The sequence below is a fragment of the Zalophus californianus genome, chromosome 5 (genome assembly GCF_009762305.2).
Source record: "Zalophus californianus isolate mZalCal1 chromosome 5, mZalCal1.pri.v2, whole genome shotgun sequence".
In the NCBI taxonomy this organism is placed as follows: Eukaryota; Metazoa; Chordata; class Mammalia; order Carnivora; family Otariidae; genus Zalophus; species Zalophus californianus.
The window spans coordinates 140,749,828-140,771,769 of NC_045599.1; the positions used below are offsets into that span (position 1 = coordinate 140,749,828).

The 21,942-nt window shown below is 39.2% G+C and overlaps 1 protein-coding gene across 2 annotated transcripts in view; it reads left to right on the plus strand.

Annotated features, from left to right (window-relative positions):
• Positions 1 to 21,942, plus strand: part of MYO10 (myosin X) — a 207,941-nt gene that overhangs the window by 115,222 nt on the left and 70,777 nt on the right. For both annotated transcript variants that reach the window (XM_027604910.2, XM_027604909.2), the window contains 14 exons: positions 1,472 to 1,596; positions 2,063 to 2,076; positions 2,191 to 2,275; positions 3,165 to 3,268; positions 11,337 to 11,466; positions 13,045 to 13,163; positions 14,277 to 14,423; positions 14,607 to 14,707; positions 14,821 to 14,887; positions 15,405 to 15,497; positions 15,915 to 15,983; positions 16,178 to 16,260; positions 18,479 to 18,587; positions 21,104 to 21,184. In XM_027604910.2, coding sequence (XP_027460711.1) covers positions 1,472 to 1,596; positions 2,063 to 2,076; positions 2,191 to 2,275; positions 3,165 to 3,268; positions 11,337 to 11,466; positions 13,045 to 13,163; positions 14,277 to 14,423; positions 14,607 to 14,707; positions 14,821 to 14,887; positions 15,405 to 15,497; positions 15,915 to 15,983; positions 16,178 to 16,260; positions 18,479 to 18,587; positions 21,104 to 21,184 — 1,327 coding nt within the window. The remainder of the gene's footprint in view (positions 1 to 1,471; positions 1,597 to 2,062; positions 2,077 to 2,190; positions 2,276 to 3,164; positions 3,269 to 11,336; positions 11,467 to 13,044; positions 13,164 to 14,276; positions 14,424 to 14,606; positions 14,708 to 14,820; positions 14,888 to 15,404; positions 15,498 to 15,914; positions 15,984 to 16,177; positions 16,261 to 18,478; positions 18,588 to 21,103; positions 21,185 to 21,942) is intronic.

Here is a 21,942-nt window from a genome sequence, read left to right on the forward strand (position 1 = left end):
AGTGATTCTGAGGAATATTCTGCAGCCTCCTCTAACTAGCGAGACCCTGACTCATTTTTTGGAGGCCTTGTTATGAGCAGAAATTTCAGCCTCTGGCCAGTGTGTAACAGAGACCTTAGCACAGAAGTGAGGGAGCCTCTGCTAGTCTTCCAGCCCTTTGGAGGCACCATGTTGGCAAGATGGCATTTTTTTAAAGCCTCTCACGTGGCAGAAGATCAGTGGTACATCTGATGGCAGTGAGCCTCAGAACTTTGAAAGAGGGCTGTGTGGTGAGGTATCATCTGAATTCTTAATTTGAATATGTATTGGCCCGATGTCTGATTTGTGCCTTATAAGATTTTAGAACCAATAAAGACCTTATAGATCTTGTTATTTAGAATTTTGTCTAGAAGTCAGCAAACTATAGCCAGATGCCCATAACCTGTAGCCTGGTTTTGTTTTAGCATTCATACACTTTTTTCCAATTGTCATGAAATATATATAACATAAAATTTATAATTTTAAACGTTTTTTTCAGCGTGCACCTTAGTGGCATTAAGTACATTCACACTGTTGTGCAATCATCGAAAACCATCCGTCTGCAGAACTTTGTCATCTTTCTGCAGCCTCTTTTTGTAAATAAAGTTTTATTGGAACACAGACACACTCATTTGTTTATATCTTGTTTACAGCTGCTTTTAAACTACAGTGGCAGAGCCAAGTGGGTTGTAACCGAGAACACATGGCCCACAAAGCCTAAAATATCTATTATCTGGTTCTTTACAGAAATCTTTGCCACCCCCTAATTTGTCTGACCCCATCTTACAGTTGGGGAAGACCCAAAGAAATCACTTATAAATGAGTTGCCCCCGGACAGACAACAAACGGGTGAAATTCCCAGGACTGGGTCTTTTTCAGTTGCTGAAATTTAAGAGGGGTCTTTTTCTGTACAATCCCTGGCTTGTGTATATAAGCCCAGGCTAATTTGCACAAGGACAAGCCTCTGTGGTTGCCTGGACTCTGTAGCATCCTCTGCCTGCACACCGAGCCCTAAGAGCACTCATTCAAAGTGGATATGGATTATAAACCCATTCAGCAAGTGCTTTGAAAATGTGACTCTTCTGTAAACAAACATAGTCACCATAGGTCCTTTTGATTTCAGATTTTTCTTGGCAATTATATATTTTGACATTTGTGAGGAACGCTCTTGCTGATTTTAGATCTCCCCTAATTAATACTCGCTGCTGTCCTCACTTTTTTTTTGATTAATTTTTTTATTGAAGTATAACACACAGTGTCCTATTAGCTTCAGGTATACATCATAGGGATGAGCTATTTTTGCACATGGTGAAATGACCCCCACAATAAGTCTAGTGACCATCTGTCACCGTACGTAGTGATTACAATGTTATTGATATATCTCCCCTACTGGAATTGACATCTCATGACTTAGGTATTTTATAACTGGAGAGTGTCCTCATGTCTTTCACAGCCCCATCATGGAAGCTTTCGGCAATGCTAAGACCGTGTACAACAACAACTCCAGTCGCTTTGGGAAGTTCGTTCAGCTGCACATCTGCCAGAAGGGAAATATTCAGGGCGGGAGAATTGTAGATTGTATCCTGTTTCATTTCGGTCTTGTCTTTAGTATTTGACTCTCTAAGTACAAACTGCTCTTGGTTATCGTAAGGACAGGTAATGTGAAACATTTCAGTTATTGCTTAATATTACTATGTTTGACCTATTAACTATCCTAGGAGATAACCGTTTTTCTTTTGGAAAATTCTATCATGTTTGTAATCTGGAAAATTGGATTCATCATCAAGCATCAAGTGTTTGTTGTTTGAGATCAATTTTGTCAAATAGTTTGGCACCTCCTAGGACACCATGTGTCCCGTTTGAAATTGGATTTAGATGAACTAGTCTATGCTTTGTTGGCTCATCTCTTGGCACTGGAAGTCACAGTGTCAAAGGAACAGGGATTTGCAATTATTTGGGTGACAAAGAATAGAAAATTAAAGCCTAATTGAGCATGTCATATCCTGGTTTTGTTCCTTGACTGGCCATTGCTTTTCACATGAAGATTTATTAGAAAAAGTAAGTAAACATGATTTAATTCACATTTTCTTCAAAAATTATTTTTGGAAATTGTTGGTTTGTGTTAATTAAATGAAGGAAACATCTCAGATGAAATCTGATTTATCCCCACAGAACCGAGTAGTAAGGCAAAACCCCGGGGAAAGGAATTATCACATATTCTATGCACTGCTGGCAGGGCTAGAACATGAACAGAGAGGTGAGTGAATGGGACACTGGCACAGAAATATATGGATTAGCAACTGGTTTTCCCTTGAAAAGCTGTCAGTAATTCATCTGTTTGGGTTTTGTTTGTATTCCATCAATTGAAACGAAATGTATGAGAATACCGAAAGATGTTGAGTCCATTTTAGAGCCAACTAATGTAGAGGGAAGATCGTCAATAGAGAAATATTAAATTTTTTGTTTTGGGGATCTTGGTACTTTTCTAATTTATAGACTATTTATGAAAAAAAAGGTATGATGCATATTGTAACTGGTTTACTTTTAAACCATACACAAATTGGGGCGCCTGTGTGGCTAAGTCGTTAGGTGTCTGCCTTCAGCTCAGGTCATAGTCCCAGGGTCCTGGGATCGAGCCCCGCATCGGGCTCCCTGCTCCACGGGAAGCCTGCTTCTCCCTCTCCCGCTCCCCCTCCCCCTGCTTGTGTTCCCTTTCTCGCTGTGTCTTTCTGTGAAATAAAATCTTTAAAAAATAAATAAATAAAAATAAACCATACCCAAATAAAGCTAATTTCTAAACATTTGATTTTTAAGGGAAAATAAAACAGGATCCTTATCAGTTTTTCAAGAACATTTTCTATCATGCTATCTCATTTAATTAAATCCTTTATTTTTATTTTTATTTATTGACCTTTTAGTGAGCATAATCAAGAGTTGGAGGCTTAACCTACTGAGCCCTGATTAAGTCCTTTTTATTTTCTCTAAATGATGATTAAGAGAGAACTTTTTTTTATATTAATAGGAGACTATTAGCATAGAATTATTTATATACTTTATTTTTTTAAAGTTACAAAGTGAGAACTCTTTTGGATTCTGTCTTTTCCTGGCCAAATACTGATTTTATTATTTTCTTTGTCTTTTTGCAGAAGAATTTTATTTATCTGTGCCAGAAAACTATCACTATTTGAGTCAGTCTGGATGTATAGAAGACAAGACAATCAGTGACCAGGAGTCCTTTAGGGAAGTGATTGTAAGTTACTTTCTTATTTTACCTTTATTAAGAGTGACAACCCCCTAAAAAAAAAAAGTGACATTTCATTTCCTGTTTCAAAAAAAATTTTTTTTTATGAATGGACCCTCAACTCTATGGTCAACTAATCTTCAACAAACCAGGAAAGAATGTCAAAAAAATTTTTTTAATGAAAATAGAGGTAATTACATTTGCACCGCTGTACTGAGAATAGGTACTTCCTTTTTGTTCCAAGTCATGATAAAGAATGTTCCAGACTGGAAGAGAATCCTCTTTCTTTAGAAGGTGGATGAATATCTGTGGCATTCAGGACAGATGGGGAATTGACTTGGAACTGTATGAAAAAAAAAATATAGGGTTGGCACTGGAACATGCCAATCTTTCTTTTTTGAGCTATTTATTTATTTATTTGTTTATAACAGTGTCTACAGTTAAAACCAAATCTGTCAACCATTAGACCAGGTGACTATTAAGGATCTTGTCTGAGTCTCCTGGCCTGATTCTGACAACCAATTCTGACCACAAGAACAGTAGTCACCTTACAGCTCTGCGGTGTCGATTACGTGTGGCCTCTTCTAGTTTTCTGTTATCACAAGGACTTTGTTATAAGGTGACAACATTTAGGAACCCTGGTCATCGAGCTTTATTAATAGCCACATCCGATGCGAATGGCCAGTAGATTTTGCCAATGCAGTCTTCGTTCCTTTGCCAGAGTCATTACTACAACAGTTGGATACGGTGGATCTAGGGTTGATTCCTCATCATAAATGCAACTGACACTGACCGCTTGTTATATGGGCTCAAATGGGCCATCTCTCTCGTTGTTCTTAACAATACTGTGACGGTAGGATCCCTGATTGGCTACACTCTACAACTCAGAGAGGTTGGTGTCCAGCCTAACCACACACAGTACTAGATAGAGCCGGTGTGGAAAGAGTCTTAACTCCAAATCCCAGACTCTAACCCACAAGGCAGGCAGGTGGTACCAGCTTCTGGTACAGCCCAGATGTGTCAGTCAGGTTCTTTGCTTTATAGTTGTCAACAGTCCTCTCTTCAGTGTCCCCTTTTATTCTTCTAGATTGTTCGTAAAAATGCCTTGTGGAATAAAATCAGGGTCTTTTTTTTTTAAGTGGATATGTATCATACATCATTTTCCACATCTTAAATTGAAATTAAGAACAGGATTGGCTATGATATGACCCTCTCCCCCTCTGTCTCCCTTTTATTCTGTCATTTATAATGAAGAGGGGTTTCTCTCGCCAAATCTCCTTCCTTGAAACTGTTAACAAAAAAGCCCCTGTTGACAGCACCTTTTGCTGTATACCCTGGACAGCATGAGAATTGGCCCTGAGAGTTGGATTTTATGAAATGTTTAAGTATTTTAAATTTTCCTTCCCAATTTTATTTTGCCCCTGGATTTCTATTACTACTCAGACTTTCTCTCTTCTCAGTTTGTTTAGTATTGTTTTTGTCTTTACTGTCTGTTAGAATAAATATGAAAACTCATTCTTATTTTTGATGAAAAGGGCAAAGGAGGACAGAATTTTTTTTCCTTTTTTTCCCCCCCTTGAAGCTGGAGAACAATGCTTTGTGATAGAAGGACGTTGTTTGTGGCAGGAGACAGACTCCTGTCTAAAAAGCAGTTCTCCTACTCATTAGCTTGCTGGCCACTAGGGTGCGCTGAGTATCAGGTCCTCCCCTTGTCCTGAAAGCCCTGGAGAAGTTACTCTGCAGGCTTTCCTCTGCTTTCCTCTTGGGCCTTCATTTTCTGAATCAGAATTGTTTGTGCCTTTTGCTAGCCTACAGGTAGACTTTTGGGGCTCGCCCTGCTCTCATTGATTGCTAGCTTTTATTATTAAATTGAAAGAGTAGGTTTTAGCATTTAAAATCTCATCTTAACATTGAAAAGGTATCATTGAGAAGAGAAGAAAATTTGTACATGAAATTGATACAGACAACAAGCTTACAAGTTTAAATTATTTAAATATTTACTTTGTGATTACTTTTTGGTGTCAACCTATTAGAAATGGCAATGAAAACCTAGCTGCTATCTATTAAAATCAGAAACATGTAGTTTTTATTATTATTTAACTTTCTGGAAGTTCTAAGCAATACAGTCAGAAAAGAAAAATGTGCACCTTTTCAGAAAGGAGGAAAAACACTCTTCTATAAAAAGTAAGATTTTTCTCCATTTTTTTTTTCTCCCTTTACCTTAAGCCACAAGAACCACAAATAGAGGATTAGCTTAAATAATGTTATAGCCATAAAATTAGGTCCATTAGAGCAAGCAAAACATATGCTCAAATATATTTAATTATATGGGAAAACATGCTTATTTTATAATTGAGGAAGATAAGCTGCAACACTTGATAATCTTTTATTTAAAAAAGCATTTTATGTATAATTTAGGATAATTGATAATAGTAATTATATGCAGAAAAAAGGCTGGGACAAAAAATAAACCAAATATGTTATCTCATGAGGCAGAATTCTAGGATTTTATTTTATCATTCTGTGTTATCATATATTTACAGTGACTGTATCAGCTTTAATGATTATATAATTATGATTACATTCCTAAAATTGCAATTTCTACAATCAAAAGTATCCTGTCAATACCAGCCAGCCCATTGTTCTGCCTTATGCAGTACTCTGTAACCAGGAGTGACACAGGAATGGTGAAAAAGAGACACTGAACTCTTCAGGCTGAAGTCAGTTTTATATATTCAACATGTTTGAGCACCTGCTATGTGCCAGGCACTGTTCTAGGCACCAAGGAGATTGCAGTAAATAAGCTACATATAACCCCAGTATTCTGCTGAAGAAGGAAAAAAGATTGAATCATATTGTACAGCTGCTTTTAATGTAATTTGTCTCTCAGTATTTTCCTCCAAAATCACTTAAATTTGTATCTTCATATTTCAGTTTCATAAAGCTGCTTTCCCCAGAGGTTTTGGAATCAAAGGGAGGAAAGGGACCACATTCCATTAAGGGTGAAGGATATTTGTTTGCAGAATATGTTGAAATGTTCATAGAAATTATTTCTGTGAATTATGTATGCAAATGTCATTTTTAGCTGCTAAAAAAATGAGTCTTTTTATCAACTTCAATGTCAGTATACTCTTGTATACTTCTTCTAAGAATTTTGCTTATTTTATTAAGAATTTGCTTTCTGTATTTTTAGAGTTCATTATTGCCACCACTTGACATTAATATAAATAAGTGCCTGTTAAGTATCCCGGGCAGCTTTAGAGGACCTGGTTTTTCCTGGTGCAGACTCTGTGAATGTATGCTAAATTTTATAGCCATGTTTTTATGCAGCCTTTCAAATTGCCCGAGAAATTTCAAGTCAATAGGAGCAACTAATTTGTCTGCATCTGACCCGCCAGAATGGTGGCTGATGAAATGTGCGTGAAGTAGCAGGAGTCTTTGGGTGATAATCTTTTCAGATTCTCTTACTCCATAAATGTTGAATGTTTATAGCCTTCCTGGCTGTGGACCAGGACTGGGGTTTCTGGACCTTATCAGCCTTACTGGGTATATCCATGGGTTTTTAATGGTATGAGCCCATGTGTATGTATGCATGAATTCATTCCACATGAGTCAGATTTCATTAAGACTTAAAGGACGGACGTTAAAACCTCAGTTTTGCCAAGCATGGAAACATCAATGTCTTTTGGTGGTGGTGAACTTGGGAGCATAAGCAAATTTTATATTATAAAGTAACAGAATATTGCCTGATATCACATTGCATAATAAATTATTATCAGATTGCTTACTTGCAATTTACTATGCCCAGAATAGCCTCCCCTTCCACTGTTTCAGTGACACCATTTGTTCAAGATTCATCTGTGGTCCCTTTGCCTTGAATGGTACCTCTACACCTCACAGCCAACTGCCTGAGACCCTAAGCAGATGTACCTTCTGGCAGTAAAGCACATGAAATTTGCCCCTCCTTTCTATTACTTTCTAGTGCCATGAGCCTGGCCTCCTTTGGTCCTTCACGATTGGGACCAGATCCCATATTTGTCATCCCTCTTCTTCCCCCACTGCCCACCCTCACTTTCCCAAACACCTATATTTTTTTTTATGTGCTTAATAAGGACTTTATTGAAAATATTTTAACTTTGTGCCAGTTTTATTATAACTAAATTGCTGTTTAGTGCTTCTGAACTATACAGAGAATTTCCCAGCCTTATCGTTGAGAAAATAAGGTAATGATAATAAACTTTAAAGTGGCTACTCTTGCCGAAGGGGGGTGGAGACTGCAACCGGAGAGACTGTAAACAGGACAGTAGGGCACAGTAAGTAGAGGCTCTTACTGGCGGTTCCAGCACGCATGCCCACGCTGCTGCCAACTGGGGGCAGCCATTAAATTACCCCGCAGAATGATTAATGCAATTACTAATCACCACGCTTCTAATTCACTTAGAGTTAGATTGAAAGTAGTCAAATTTATTAACACAGTAAGCACGTTTTATTTGCTTTCTATCTCCGTATATGACTTCGGTATGTATTTTAAGAACTTAGCCAAGAACATTTTCATTGGGCATCTCTTGATATTTTTCATTTGATAGCTTGACATTTTCTGCTACAGCAAACTTATTTTTTTTTTTGTCTTATTTCCTTTTAGTGTTTATAAAGTCCAGGTAGTTGACTTAAACAGTAAAGGATTTCATTTCTATGATCTAAGAATTTTTTTATAAGTTAGTGTTGAATATGCCTTATAGGAGGAAAACTTGAATCATAGAGAGGGAAAGTATTAACTTTTGTACAGCGCAGGTGCTTTATAATTATTTTGCTGTTTGATTTGGTCCTTACTGCTATTTTAAGTGTCTTGAGAATAAATTATTCTGTATTTCTTAACTACCTTTCTTTACTTTTAACTTTTAGAATAAGTAAATTTGAACAAATATTTTTCCATATGGTTTTTTTAATAGATAAGCACTCGACTAATAGTTCTTATTCTTTGTGTCAATTTCTGCTTGAACCAATGAAATGAGTCTTCAAACACCTGATTAAGTAATTCATGGTATTTTTATTATTTGTAATCAGATTTATTGAAAGGCCATGTACATATAATAAAATGCTACCATTTAAAGTATACATTTTAATGGATTTTGAATTTACTCACCCATGTACCCACAACCACAATCAAAATAAAGGGTGATTCTTTTTTCTTTTTTTCTTAGTAAAGCCTCTGTTTATTGTTTTTTTAATTTTTATTGTTATGTTAATCACCATACATTACATCATTAGTTTTTGATGCAGTGTTCCATGGTTCATTGTTTGTGTATAACACCCAGTGCTCCATGCAGAACATGCCCTCTTTAATACCCATCACCAGGCTAACCCATCCTCCCAACTCCCTCCCCTCTAGAACCCTCAGTTTGTTTTTCAGAGTCCATCATCTCTCACGGTTCGGCTCCCTAAAGGGTGATTCTTTACTCCAAAAGTTCCTTGGCCCTTCCCAGCCACCCTACTCCTGGGAAACCACTTATCTGTTTTCAGGCATAAATCAGTAGATTTGTCTCTTCTAGAGGTTCTTGTAAGTGAAATCATACAGAGGGTATTCTCCTGTCTAGGTCCTTTTACTCATCTACATCATACATAACACAGTTCATTCCCTTTTCTAGTGAGTGATATTCCATTGAATAGGCAGCAATTTGTTTATCCAATCACCCATTAATATTGTAAAAATATTGTACCGTTATTGTAAAAATATTGTCAAAACATTAAAAGACATGATGGAACATAATGTTTGTGAGTTTACCAACGCTAACATTGCAGCTATTTTCAATACAGTATGTTTAATTCCCAGCGTGGTTTTCTTTATGGGGTACCTGGCTGGCTCATTTGGTAGAGCATCTGACTGTTGATCTCCAGGTTGTAAATTCGAGTCCCACATTGAGTGTAGAGATTACTTTAAAAAAAAAAGTTGCAAAAATACAATTTTTAAAAAATTTACTGATAATGTGGTTTTGTTTTTTTTTTAAGTAATTTCTACACCCACCCTGGGGCTTGAACTCATCACCCCAAGATTAAGAGTCCCATGCTTTAGCGACCAGCCAGGCACCCCACAAAAATATAATTTTAAACTTTTTACATAAAGCTATCATAAATCATGTTTCTGGATGATCATAATTTCCTTTAAAAAGTACACATTATTCTAAACTATTGAACCGTTCTCAACTATTGCTGTATTTGACTTGTCTGATTATAGGATAGTTAGAATTTTTTCTCAACATGTTAATATAACACTGCAGTGAATATTTTATAGAACTTCCTTTTTCTGTTGAGATTTTCCTTGGAATTAATTTCCAGCATATAAGTTATGGAAGATTATATAAGAGATTGCTTTTTTTTCTTTTTATATCTTTAGAAAGTAATAACATTGGCTGGATAATAAGTTTGTGGACTTTGGGTTCATTGGGCCTGACTTTGAATATTGGTTGTGCAACCCTGTGAAAGTTACTGAACCTCTCTGAACATTGTAAGTTTATGTACATCTGCGGCCAGCACAATACTGTCATATAATCTTGTTTTCCAAAAAGATTATATTAACGTATGGCACCAATGATCAGTGCATAAATGTCCCAGTTTCACCAATTTTAGGTTTATCAGTCACAAGTTTTTTGCTAATTTAATAGAAGCGATCTCAGATTTTCTTTGATTAGTACATGTTTGATTTCTAGGAAGGATTTGCATATGCTCCTATAAGAAATGTCTATTTTATTTTTGTTGTTCATATCTTTTTTATTATGGCTAAGCTGTTGCTCCTTCCCTTATAATTTTTAAATTGTTGTCCTGCCTCTTGTTTTTGCCTTTTGTTTCAACTTTGTTTTTTCCTTGTAAAGAAGTTAAAACTTTTCACGTTTTAAATCTCCATTTGTTTCCTTTTACAATTTCTGCTGCTTCACAGTGGTGCTCAGTTTCCTTCCTAATCCCCTGAAGTGATTGTCATTGTCACGATTATTGCATTGTGCGCCCACGTGCTCTTGGTAGGTCATTTTCATCAGTATTGCCAACAATTCTGTCCTCAGTTGGGGGAGAGGGATGCTTTTTTCTTGACAAGAGTATGGCTTCTAAATCATAATAGAGGGGCACCTGGGTGGCTCGAGTTGGTTAAGCATTAAGCGTCCAGCTCTTGATTTCTGCTCAGGTCATGATCTCAGGGTCCTGAGATCCAGCCCCGTGTCAGGCTCCATGTTAGGCGCGGAGTCTGCTTAAGATTCTCTCTTTCCCTCTCCCCGCTGCACCCGCATCTCTGAAATCAATCAATCAATCAATCAATCACAATAGAAAATGAGCAGATCTTCGATGTGATTCAGATGATACTTCAGTTGTTTAGATACTTGTATTTGGGAACAAACCTCCTCTCCCTTAGGGGCCTGTTTATTTTTATTTTCCCCCAAACAGCATTATATTAACTTCCATTTCCTATGGAGGGGCCAAGACAAGATCTTTAAAAGTTCTTTGGAGAAATTAAAGAGAGATGTGATGAATGCCTAGGGAAGACTGATCTGAATCCATTCATCTAATCCATCAATATCTATTATAAAAGGAGCAGAGACTCTATCTACAGAGTTCCTAATAGAGAGTTTTATTCCTCTGACTTGAGTTCCTGCTGCATTTAGCCATTAAGGAAAAGCCCTGAAATGTACACTGGAGCGGTCCCTTCCCCACCAACTTATGTGCAAGAAAATAAATATTCCATTATGCTTCAGGATCTACAGAAAAAGCATTTCTTTTTCACCATCATTACTGTGACTCTCTTAGGTAATTCTTCTGTGGTGTCCCTGGCAGACTTGTACCTAGTAAGGCAGATATCTCATTTTATGTCATCGATTGGGTGATCTCCACATTGTACAGTTCTTCCTTAATATCACATTCTTTTATGGGTGCCTGTGCAAAGGCTTTATCATTTAAAAGTGAGAGGTCATGAATCTATTTCTTGTTTTCTTGCCTTTAGAACAATACCTAACAATTTTACTGAGTAATGGGTTTTTCATTTTCTTTACTATGGAAGAAAAACAACAAAAACTTAAATACATTGATTTTCTTTCAGACGGCGATGGAAGTGATGCAGTTCAGCAAAGAAGAAGTTTGGGAGGTTTTGAGGTTGCTTGCTGGTGTGTTACATCTTGGGAACATAGAATTTATCACTGCCGGTGGGGCCCAAGTGTCCTTCAAAACAGGTAGGATGCCTCCCGCCTCCTTCCCTCCCTTGGCTTTTTCCTCATAGGGAACTTAGACCTAAAATATTTACTCTCCGGCCTTTTACAGAAAGAGCTTTCTGACCCTGGACAGAGACTTACAGAACTTTGTATTTGATGGGAACTGTCAGTTAAGAAAGGGTCCAAGCCTATGAGGAGTGATTATTAGAGGGAATGGTGGCTGTGTTCTCATTCTTAGCAAGGACGGAGGAAAACGGACCCAATAGAGAAATAGGAGCAACGAGGATTAGATGTAGAAGAATGATAGGGGTCAGGGGTGTGGTGTTGCTCTCTTTTGCATAGTTTGTGAGTGGTGACGTGGTGTCCCAGGAAGACCGTTCGTTCTCGGGTGGAAATGCCGTTCACTGTTCAGCTCTGCTACAGTCTGTTTCCTTGAGTTACGTATCCCCCAACGCTAGTGATGTCTTATCTATAAAGTGCTTCACTGACGTGTTGTCAGGACTAAAAATTAATACGCACATCGCTATGTCAGTTGTCCTTTTCCAGTTGTTCTTGACTGGGTAAGTAAAAATGCTAATCACACATACACTTTTCCTGAAGTGATTTCTGTATTTACTTCTGGAACTTTCCCGATGGAAGCAGTGTGTAGGGCACGAAGCCTTGGGGATTGCATGCGCTAAAGGTTGAAAGGGCTTTAGGCGAGGACAGCGCTGTAGGTCAGTGGTTCTCAAACATGTTGTCCCAGCGCCTCTGAATCATCTTGAAACCGTAGAGAACTCCAAAGAGCTATTGTTTATGTGGGTCATGTCTGTTCATGTTACATCCTTGGAAATTAACTGAGGTGTTGTAAAAAACCCATTGCATATTAAAATAATCATATTTTTATTTAAAAGACTGTTTTCCAAAACAAAAGAAAATCCGTGAGAAGAATGGCATTGTGGGGCACCTGGGTGGCTCAGTCGGTTCGGGTCATGATCCCAGGGTCCTGGGATCAAGCCCGGCGTCAAGCTCCCTGCTCAGCGGGGAGCCTTCTTCTCCCTCTGCCTGCCGCTCCCCCTGCCCCCCTGCCCCCCTGCTTGTGCTCTCTCTCTTTCTCTCTCTGAAATAAGTAAAATCTTAAAAAAGGAGTGACATTGTCTTACACTTTTGCAAACTTTTAAAGCATCTGATGTCATGGAGGACAGCTAGATTCTCTTAATCTGCTTCTGCATTCAGTTTGTTGAGATACCTCCATGTCATGTAGCCACTAGAAAACTCCTCTGTACCATGGTAAGGGAATGAGAGTAAAACAGCAAAGGACATCTTAATATCACAGAAAATAGTTAGGACCTTGCAAGCCTCTGGCAGATCTTGGGTAGCCCCTGCCTCGCGGTCTCAGGACCACACTTGGTCCAAGCGCCAGGTTCTCTGCTACTAGCCTGAGACCCATTAAGGGAGTGAATAACTTACCAATAGAATGCGTGTTCTGTAAATTCTACCTGAGGGACTGAGGAATGTTCTCTGCTGTAATGTATCGCCATGTGGAGTTAGCTTTGGGGTCCCGTGGCCCATTCCTGCTTGGCTCAGGGCATCCGCTTTCCCCTTGTTCTTCATTTCCAGCCTTGGGCAGGTCTGCAGAGCTCCTTGGGCTGGACTCTGCACAGCTCACAGATGCTCTGACGCAGAGATCCATGTTCCTCAGGGGGGAAGAGATCCTCACACCTCTCACTGTTCAACAGGTATGTGCCCTTTGCCATCAGAGCTTTTTTTAAAAGACACTCCTGGGGTTTCACATTCACAGCTTTGATTCAAATAAGTAACTACAACAAACCATTCAAATGAGCAAAATAAAGAAGATACCCCTGCTGAGGGGAAGAGACAAAGTTGTTTATTTTCTTAGAGGTAGTGCAGCCAAGTGTCTAAGAGGACTGGGTCTGATGGAGATTTCCTGAGTTCAAGTCCTGACATACTACTTTCCATTTTGGGGGAATGCATTCATTGTGTCTGTTTCCTCCTCTGTAAGACAGGGATAATTATCATACTTAATTCATAGGATTCTTGTAAGGATAATAATAAATATATGCCAGTTACTTAAGTAATAAGTAAACATGAGCTATTGTAATTTATTGTTATTATTTGTGTAGTAGTACTTAGTTTTGCTTCTGCTACTGCCTTGAGCCAATTATATGTGCCAGGCCATCTAATATCCGTTTCTTGATTGGGTAAGTAAAAATGCTAATCATACATACCATGAAGAAAATTTTTCTGTGTACAAAGTAGATTATGAGGGGTGCCTGGGTGGCTCGGTTGGTTAAGTGTCTACCTTCAGCTCAGATTGTGATCCCAGAGTCCTGGGATCGAGCCCCACATCGGGCTCCCTGCTCAGTGGGGAGTCTGCTTCTCCCTCTGCCCCTCACCCTGCTCATGCTCTCTCTCGCTCTCTCACTCGCTCGCTCTCAAATAAATAAAAATCTTAAATAAAAATTTTTTAAAAAGTAGATTATGAGAAGATGATCATGAGAAAACTCAGGCCTTAATTGTCTTAAACCTGACAAAATTTGTAGCTGTGTGTATGTTGGTTCAGATTTTCTCCTGTAACTCAACATAAAAACTTGAGTTTGAAAGCCAGCTATGTAAAGGCGGTCATAGTGAATCCTCCTGGAAAGTGAGTTCCAGTTCGCCCTTTCTTTAGACACCTGTGTTTTCCTAGATGGTACTGATTTACTTGGTATTGGGTGCACAGGTGTTACTCCTGTTTAGTGCGTGTGTCTTCGAGGGGGGCAGGGATGGACTTGCCTGCCCAGGCTGTCCGTGGTCAGCGGGAGACAGTCACTGTGTTTCCTCTCCCCCAGGCGGAAGACAGCAGAGACTCCTTGGCCATGGCACTTTATGCACGCTGCTTCGAGTGGGTGATTAAGAAGATTAACAGCAGGATCAAAGGCAAAGATGACTTTAAATCCATTGGCATTCTTGACATCTTTGGATTCGAAAACTTTGAGGTATGCTTCTGAAGAGTGGGATGCATGAATTCTTTTCTGTCCACTTATTGACTGATCGTAAAATCTCTTCAAATAAATATTGATATATTTCTCCGCAGATTTATTTTTCCTTTTCTTTACCTGTATATGTAATAGTAAGGGCACTAAAGATACTTGTTGAATGGTTTCCCGCCCCCCCCTTAGGTTAATCACTTCGAGCAGTTCAATATAAACTATGCAAATGAGAAACTTCAGGAATATTTCAACAAGCATATTTTTTCTCTGGAACAGCTAGAATATAGCAGGTAAGCACTCATAGGATTCCACTTCAAAAAAAATTTTTTTAAATCAGCCACTTAATTAGATAGCTTTAAAGCTCTATTTTATTATAACCTAGCCCTTTTAAATCTTGCTACAGGGAGGGACTGGTGTGGGAAGACATCGACTGGATAGACAATGGTGAATGCTTGGACCTGATTGAGAAGGTAACATTGTTGAAGCATTGTAGCAGTCCCAAGGGTGTCCCACTGGGCTGATTCATATTTATGGGAACAAAATAGCTTGTGCGAACATGCACATCAAAGATGTGAATGTTTAGAACACAATGGACCGTTTGGAAACATACATGCAAATGTGCAAGATTGAATTTAAATACTTGGCCGCTTCAAGCCTATTGTCTCATTGAACTCCATATTTTAGAATCAACAGTATGTGAATTGGCTTCACTTAGACTTTAAGTCAGCATCGAAAGCTTTGCCACCAATAGTAGACTGGCCACTTGTACTTTTCCTCCACGAAATTGTGGTGGGTTCCATTTTTCCATGTTTCTGGGACACTTAAATTCATGGGATGTCTTCATAGAATCATTCTGAATTTTTTTAAACCAAGAAATTGCTGTGCCTTTTCCTTTAACAAACACTTACTTGAGAGGGGGGATGGAAGCTCTGAAATATTTTGAGGCATTCAACTTTTAATTCATTTAATTTCTTTTCTCTCTTCTAGAAACTTGGTCTCCTCGCCCTTATCAATGAAGAAAGCCATTTTCCTCAAGCCACAGACAGCACCTTACTGGAGAAGTTACACAGTCAACACGCTGTATGTCAAAACCTGCCAATTCCTAATTATGTCTGAGTAGCAGCTCTGTGGATTAAGATTACACATAAGATATTTCAGTGCTGTTGGCTCCGCTGTGCTTCCCACATGTAATTTTTTTCTCAAAGCAAAGCTGTCTTCTCCAGATGCTGGAACTAAGTTGAAATAAGTTAAAGGGATAGATTTGGGGCTACTCGTCAGAACGTGCCCACATTTAGTTGATGAGTATAGAATTTAACCTCACTTCTGCGATGACGAGTCCTGCATGGTTTTGATAAAGTGTATCACACACTCTGACCTAAACCTCTGAAGTGTGGTGGGTTTTCAGGTTGTTTTCACGATCTGTTGTAGTTAATTCTTTTGGGAAGTCAGTGCAAATCAGCAAGTGAAATTAGGCATTTGTATTTGTTTCTTTGTTAGAATAACCACTTCTACGTGAAGCCCAGAGTTGCAGTCAACAATTTTGGAGTGAAACACTATGCTGGAGAGGTAACTTCCTAATTAAGATCCTTATTGATATTTGCCCATTTGGTATTTGGAGAAATAGTAATTTCAGAAGCCAATCATAAATGTTTCAAAATGACTTCTCTTCATAGGTCTGGCTTTTAAAGGAGATGCTTGTGACCTGAAGTTATTCTTTTGATCAGTTGTACCGTTTCTCATTTATTTTTTGTAAAAACCAGGTGCAGTATGATGTCCGGGGCATCTTGGAGAAGAACAGAGATACCTTTAGAGATGATCTTCTCAACTTGCTAAGAGAAAGCCGGTATGTCAGTCTCCTCCCCAAGACATCCTTAGCAAGCAAACTATTACTTGTGCAAATTCTTTTAATTTACAAATATAGAAAAAGTTAATATGGAAGCAACTTGATTTATAATCTCCTTTCATGGGCAATATTTCATTAATAAAATGACCAAGATATAGAAAGTAATACAAGTGGCAGTGACTACCATTTAATGAGGTGCCCTAAGAACAGCAGGCATATCCATGAGTTAGAGACTATTAATCCTGGTATGCAGATGAACAGACACTAATTCTTGGAGCAGTGAAGTGCCTTGCCCAAGAACCCACAGCTAGTTTTGATTTGCTCTGCTTGGCTCCAGAACCTAAGTTCATAACCAGGATGACCTCCTTTCTTCACAACAAGCTTAGAGCTAGCTATGTGTTAAATTGGTTTCAGCCTTGGGTCTGTAGGACCCCATCTGTCTCTAGTTTAAGGGATGTCAGAAAAAATAAACAAGTATTAACTCAGCTAAGATGACAAACTTACACGTTCATTTATTCATTCATGAATTGTAAATTCACACCATTACATCAGTAGCTGGTTAGTCTAGCCGTTTGTGTGTATTAAAGCAGGAGGCTGTGTGCGGGAGAAAGGGCAAGAAATAACCCTTGGGTTGAAGCTTTCGATACTTGTTTCAGATTCAGCATGAATCTCTTTACAGAAACAAATTTTTATTATCCAAGGAAGGAAAGTAGCACAATTATTAAAAACCCTAATACTTTTAGGAATGTAAATGTCAGTGGCCACCTGGTCACACAGACAGCTGTGAATTGGGGTGAAGGAAGCCCACCTACAACGTCAGTTTAGGAGCTTAGACCTGGAAGATATTTAGATTTGTTTTAACTTTCCTGTGGGAAGATTAGCCGTTTACAGCACTGTCAGCTGTTCCTATTTTTAGATGAGTTTTTGGGTCTATAAAAATGGCAATATTCAGGGACACCTGGCCGGCTCAGTCGGTAGAGCATGTGACTCTTGATCTCGGGGTCCTGAGTTCGAGCCCTACATTGGGGGCAGAGTTTATTTCAAAAAAAAAAAAAAGGTTAAAAAAATAAGAGTGGTGATGTTTGAAAAATACCATAGCATGTTATCTATCAAAGCAATTTCTTAGTTAGATTTTAAATGATACATTTACAAATGACCTTGATGTTAAATAGAACCCTTTGGCTGTGGGAAGATCACAGGTGTGGAGGTCAGCAGGGTGGCGTTTGGCTGGTCGCCTCTGCCTTCACGTAAAGGGGTTTTGTGACTGGAGTAAAGAAGTTTCCGTTCCAGTCCAGGTTTCTCTCTGCAAAACTGTGAGGGGCTTGGGCTGTTGCTGGCTCTGCTCTCTTTCACCTTTGACACTTGTGACATTTTAACGGAACCCGAGCTTTTCTCCAAAGCACTCAAAGCACAGTTAGAGAACCTGAAAGGGTGAGCACGAAATGGCACCCTGGAACAAAAATGAAAAAGGGATGGGGGCAAAGTGAGAAGTGGCGGGACAGCCTTGCCGGTGCCGCCTTGGGAGGGGTGGATGCTCGGATGTCCTCCAGGCCTTCCCTGCTCTCAGGGAAGCCACCCGCCCCCCACTTCACAGCCCGTGGCTGTAGCATCTTCCATGCAAGAAAGATAGAAGTTATTGAGAAGCCTTTTACTTTTTATTAGTAGTGGTAATTTTATAGAATTTTTTAGCAATAACATAAATTCTAAAATTTATACCTTCATTTTTCAAATGAAAAATGAGGCTAAGTCCAGCATCTGCCCAAGTCCTGTGGCTTGGAAGGGATGGAGGCAGGATTGAAACCCCAGTGTACTTCACTGCAGATGAGCACCTTTCCCTGTGTTAACTGGGTGGATCTGCGAAACACTGTGAGATGTGCAAAACCGTCTCCCTCCACCAGGCAAAGACATTAAGGCTGCAAGGAAATTCGGTGGCCCTCTGGAAACACAGCGCTCCTCAGTGGCATGTCACCCTGGGTCACTTTCATCCCAGTCTACTTCTCTTCTGCAAGATGCTAGTGCTCAGAAGAGGGGGCCACAATTTTTTTTTTCCCAGTGCCTAAAGCTCCTTGGCAATGGTTGCTTTGAAATCTTTGGAAGCTGTTCCAGTTCTTCCTGGACTTCGTGGGTCACTTTCAGTGGGAAACAGGCATGGTAACTACAGGAATCCAACACCTAATTATTGGGCCCCTCATGGCCCTCCTGCTCTCTGCTCACACAGATTCGACTTCATCTATGACCTGTTTGAACACGTTTCAAGCCGCAATAACCAGGATACCTTGAAATGTGGAAGCAAACATCGACGGCCTACAGTCAGCTCCCAGTTCAAGGTTAGTCTGCCCTGCTGGCTTTCATGAGTCCACGGTTGCTGTGATTTTAGGAATTGAAAGCAGAAATTGGGGGGATGTGAGGTCCATAAAAGTATTTGGTTTTTTTCTCTTTTATGGCACCAGACAGTGCTTTCAAAATAAAATATACTTTTTCCGAGTCAGATGAAAACATGTAGATATTTTTTTTGTCTTGTTAAAAATAAATAGCTCCATATTCTAAGTTGAAGGACCTTTTGGCCATGTGGGATCACTCTGATTTTTATTTAGAGGCTCATATGAATATAGAGTATATTTCTTTCCACGTGTGGATTTTTGTATTTTTCCCAGATACGTTGACAGTATCATAACTAGGAATAATGACCAAGTAAGTGCATATTTAAGTAAGGCCAATGTCAGTTACCTTGTCCAGATACCCGGAATTCAGAGAAAATAAGGACCATTCTTATTTGCATTTTAAGTGTTTGGCCATTTTAGAAAGTTTAGAGGTAGAGCATACAAAGACTATTTTCCGAACTTAATTGTTCTGTTTTACCCCCAAGTAACAGATCCTAATATGAAGAGAAGTGGAAGCATGTCAGTCAATAGACATTTATTAAATCTGCCTTCAAAGAGTCTGTCTTTCATTTAGTTGCCCAGAGCAGGATGCATCCAGTGGGGTTCTGTGTGAGGTCTGTTGTACAGGGCAGCTGGTGATGAGCCAGGGACACACCAGCATTGCTGATGGTGCTGGATTGTGTGATAGGACGGGCAGGTTTGACCCAGGTAGGTTATAATAAAAATAGCTGCCACTTATTGTGTATGTATTATGTGCCAGTCATCAGGCTAGTCGCTTCATGTATGCTATCTTGTTCATTTCTCCCATGACCTTGTAAGTATGTACTGTGGTCCCCGTTTTACAGATGAGGAAACTGAGGTTTAGAGAGATGGAGACCCCTTCAGTCCCTCTGAGGACTGAAACTAAGATTTGAAGTGAACCTGTCTGACTCTAAAACCTAGGCTCTTAGTCTGCTGGTGGAGTTGTTACGTATCCTTTTCTAGGACGGCGTTGCCTGGAATTGCCTTGGAAGGCTTTGTGGATATTTGGGGGTTAAATTGCGCTAGGAATCAAGGAAATGGCAGAGAGTGGGCAGGCCGTCCAGGTCAAGAGACCAGACAGGAGAAAGGAGTCCTGAGACAGGAGTTTTGGATTCTGTCCCTGTAAGAGTATGGGTAGAGCCAGCTGACAGGATGCCTTGTATGGAGTTAAACCGGTACCAGAAGATATGAAGGGCCATGTGTACCAGGCCATTTTGTCATCTGTGAGAAATCCTAAAGCTTTCGAAGCAGAGAAGTAACTCATCAGTGCAGTGCCCTAGACAACCGAGTTTCTTCAGCAAGACTGTAAGAAGAAAAAGGAGCCAGAAATGGAGGGAAAACCAGTGGTTTTAAAGAGACTTAAAGACCCGTCCACTGCAATACGAGAACTTCATTTACATTCTGATTTCAAAAAACAGACCATTTTTTTTTAAAGATTTATTTATTTATTTGGGGATGGGGAGAGGGCAACTCAAGCAGACTCTGCACTGAGCCTGGAGCCTCCCACAGGGCTCCCTCTCACGACCCTGAGATCGTGACCTGAGCTGAAACCAAGGGTCGGACGCTTAACCAACTGAGCCACCCAGGCACCCCAAAGAACAGACCATTTAAAAATTATGAAATTTGAGACATTTGAAGATTTAACATGAAATTTGAGACAGTTGCTTCTTTTAATATTGGTATTAAAGAATTCCTATTAAAGCTTTTTAGGATGATGATCTGGTGACGACATACATTTTGAAGGTGTGTAGCCTTTAATAACACATACTGAAATTTTGAGGGATGAACTAATACGCTGTCTGGGATTTGCTTTCCTATGAGGGGTGGGCATAATATGTACGCAGACAGGGATCGGATGAAATGAGATTAGCCATGAGCTGAAGCTGGTGATGAGTGCTCATTACATACTCTGTCTGCTTTGGGAAATGTTAAAAATTCTTCACAACCACCACAACAAAAAATCTTAAAAAACAAACAAAAAAAGAAAGCAGTATTACAGAAGATTGATCTGCCTGGTGATTTGAGGGTAAGAGTTGAGAGATTGTGGGATACTGGTAGAGACTGTCATTTTGATGGAAATAATGAATTAGGAGAAAAAAACTCCAAGGGGGAGAGGACAGGTTTTTTGTACGCAACATCATCGAAATAGCCTGGGGTTACTTTTTTGCTGGTTAACACAATGTTTTTGTTTTTAATGATACTGTTTCAAAGAAGTGATAAATGAGCTCTGTATACTGTGAAATAATTTCAGTGACTACGAATTGTAGTATCTTGGCTTTATTTTATATCAGAATGACAATGTTAAAAGTAAAAACTCCTATTAGTCCTATGATTTATATTGGTTTTTATTCCTGTTTCTGATCAGTGCCTAGAATGCTAAGAAATCTAAAGAATGGCATAGTAAGAGACTAAATCAACATATACTTTTTCCTTTCTAATAGGACTCACTGCATTCCTTAATGGCAACGCTAAGCTCCTCTAATCCTTTCTTTGTTCGCTGTATCAAGCCAAACACGCAGAAGGTAAGATTTACAGCAGTGCTAGGCTGAGGCTGGGTCTTTAAGGACACCACCTCCTGGGGCACTTTCTCTACAGTCCTTTCATCATAGATGGTTCGAAGGATATATGATATTATTATAACCTAACATTAAATGGAAAAATTCCCTTCGTCTCTTGGGCCTATTTGTCTGCTTCTGAAGGATGCTATTAAGCTTTAGAGAAATCTAGTTTAAAGGAAATATTGTGAAGCTTTCACGATTTTTTTTCTTTCTTTTTTTTTTTTTTTAAAGGATTTGGTTTGAAATTTTTGGGCAGGCTTCTATTATGGAAGACATAGTTGGTGTAGGTTTTGTGGTTGATTTCTTTTCTCATGTTGCTTTTTTTTTTCTTTTATTTATTTTTTTTTAAAGATTTTATTTATTTGAGAGAGAGATAATGAGAGAGAGAGAGAGCACACGAGAAGGAAGAGGGTCAGAGGGAGAAGCAGACTCCCTGCTGAGCAGGGAGTTGGATGTGGGACTCGATCCCAGGACTCCAGGATCATGACCTGAGCCGAAGGCAGTCGTTTAACCAACTGGGCCACCCAGGTGCCCTTCATGTTTCTTTCTTGTTTAACATGATGAAGGCTCTGTATTCTAAGTAGCAATGCTGACTTTGAAGGATTCTAACCATGTGGTCAGGCCTAATTTGAAAACTCCTGAAAGGCTGCCATCATCAGTTTTCATGGGTAGGCTCTGTGAGGTTAGCTTTTTAATGCTACATAGCCTGATCAGAAACAATA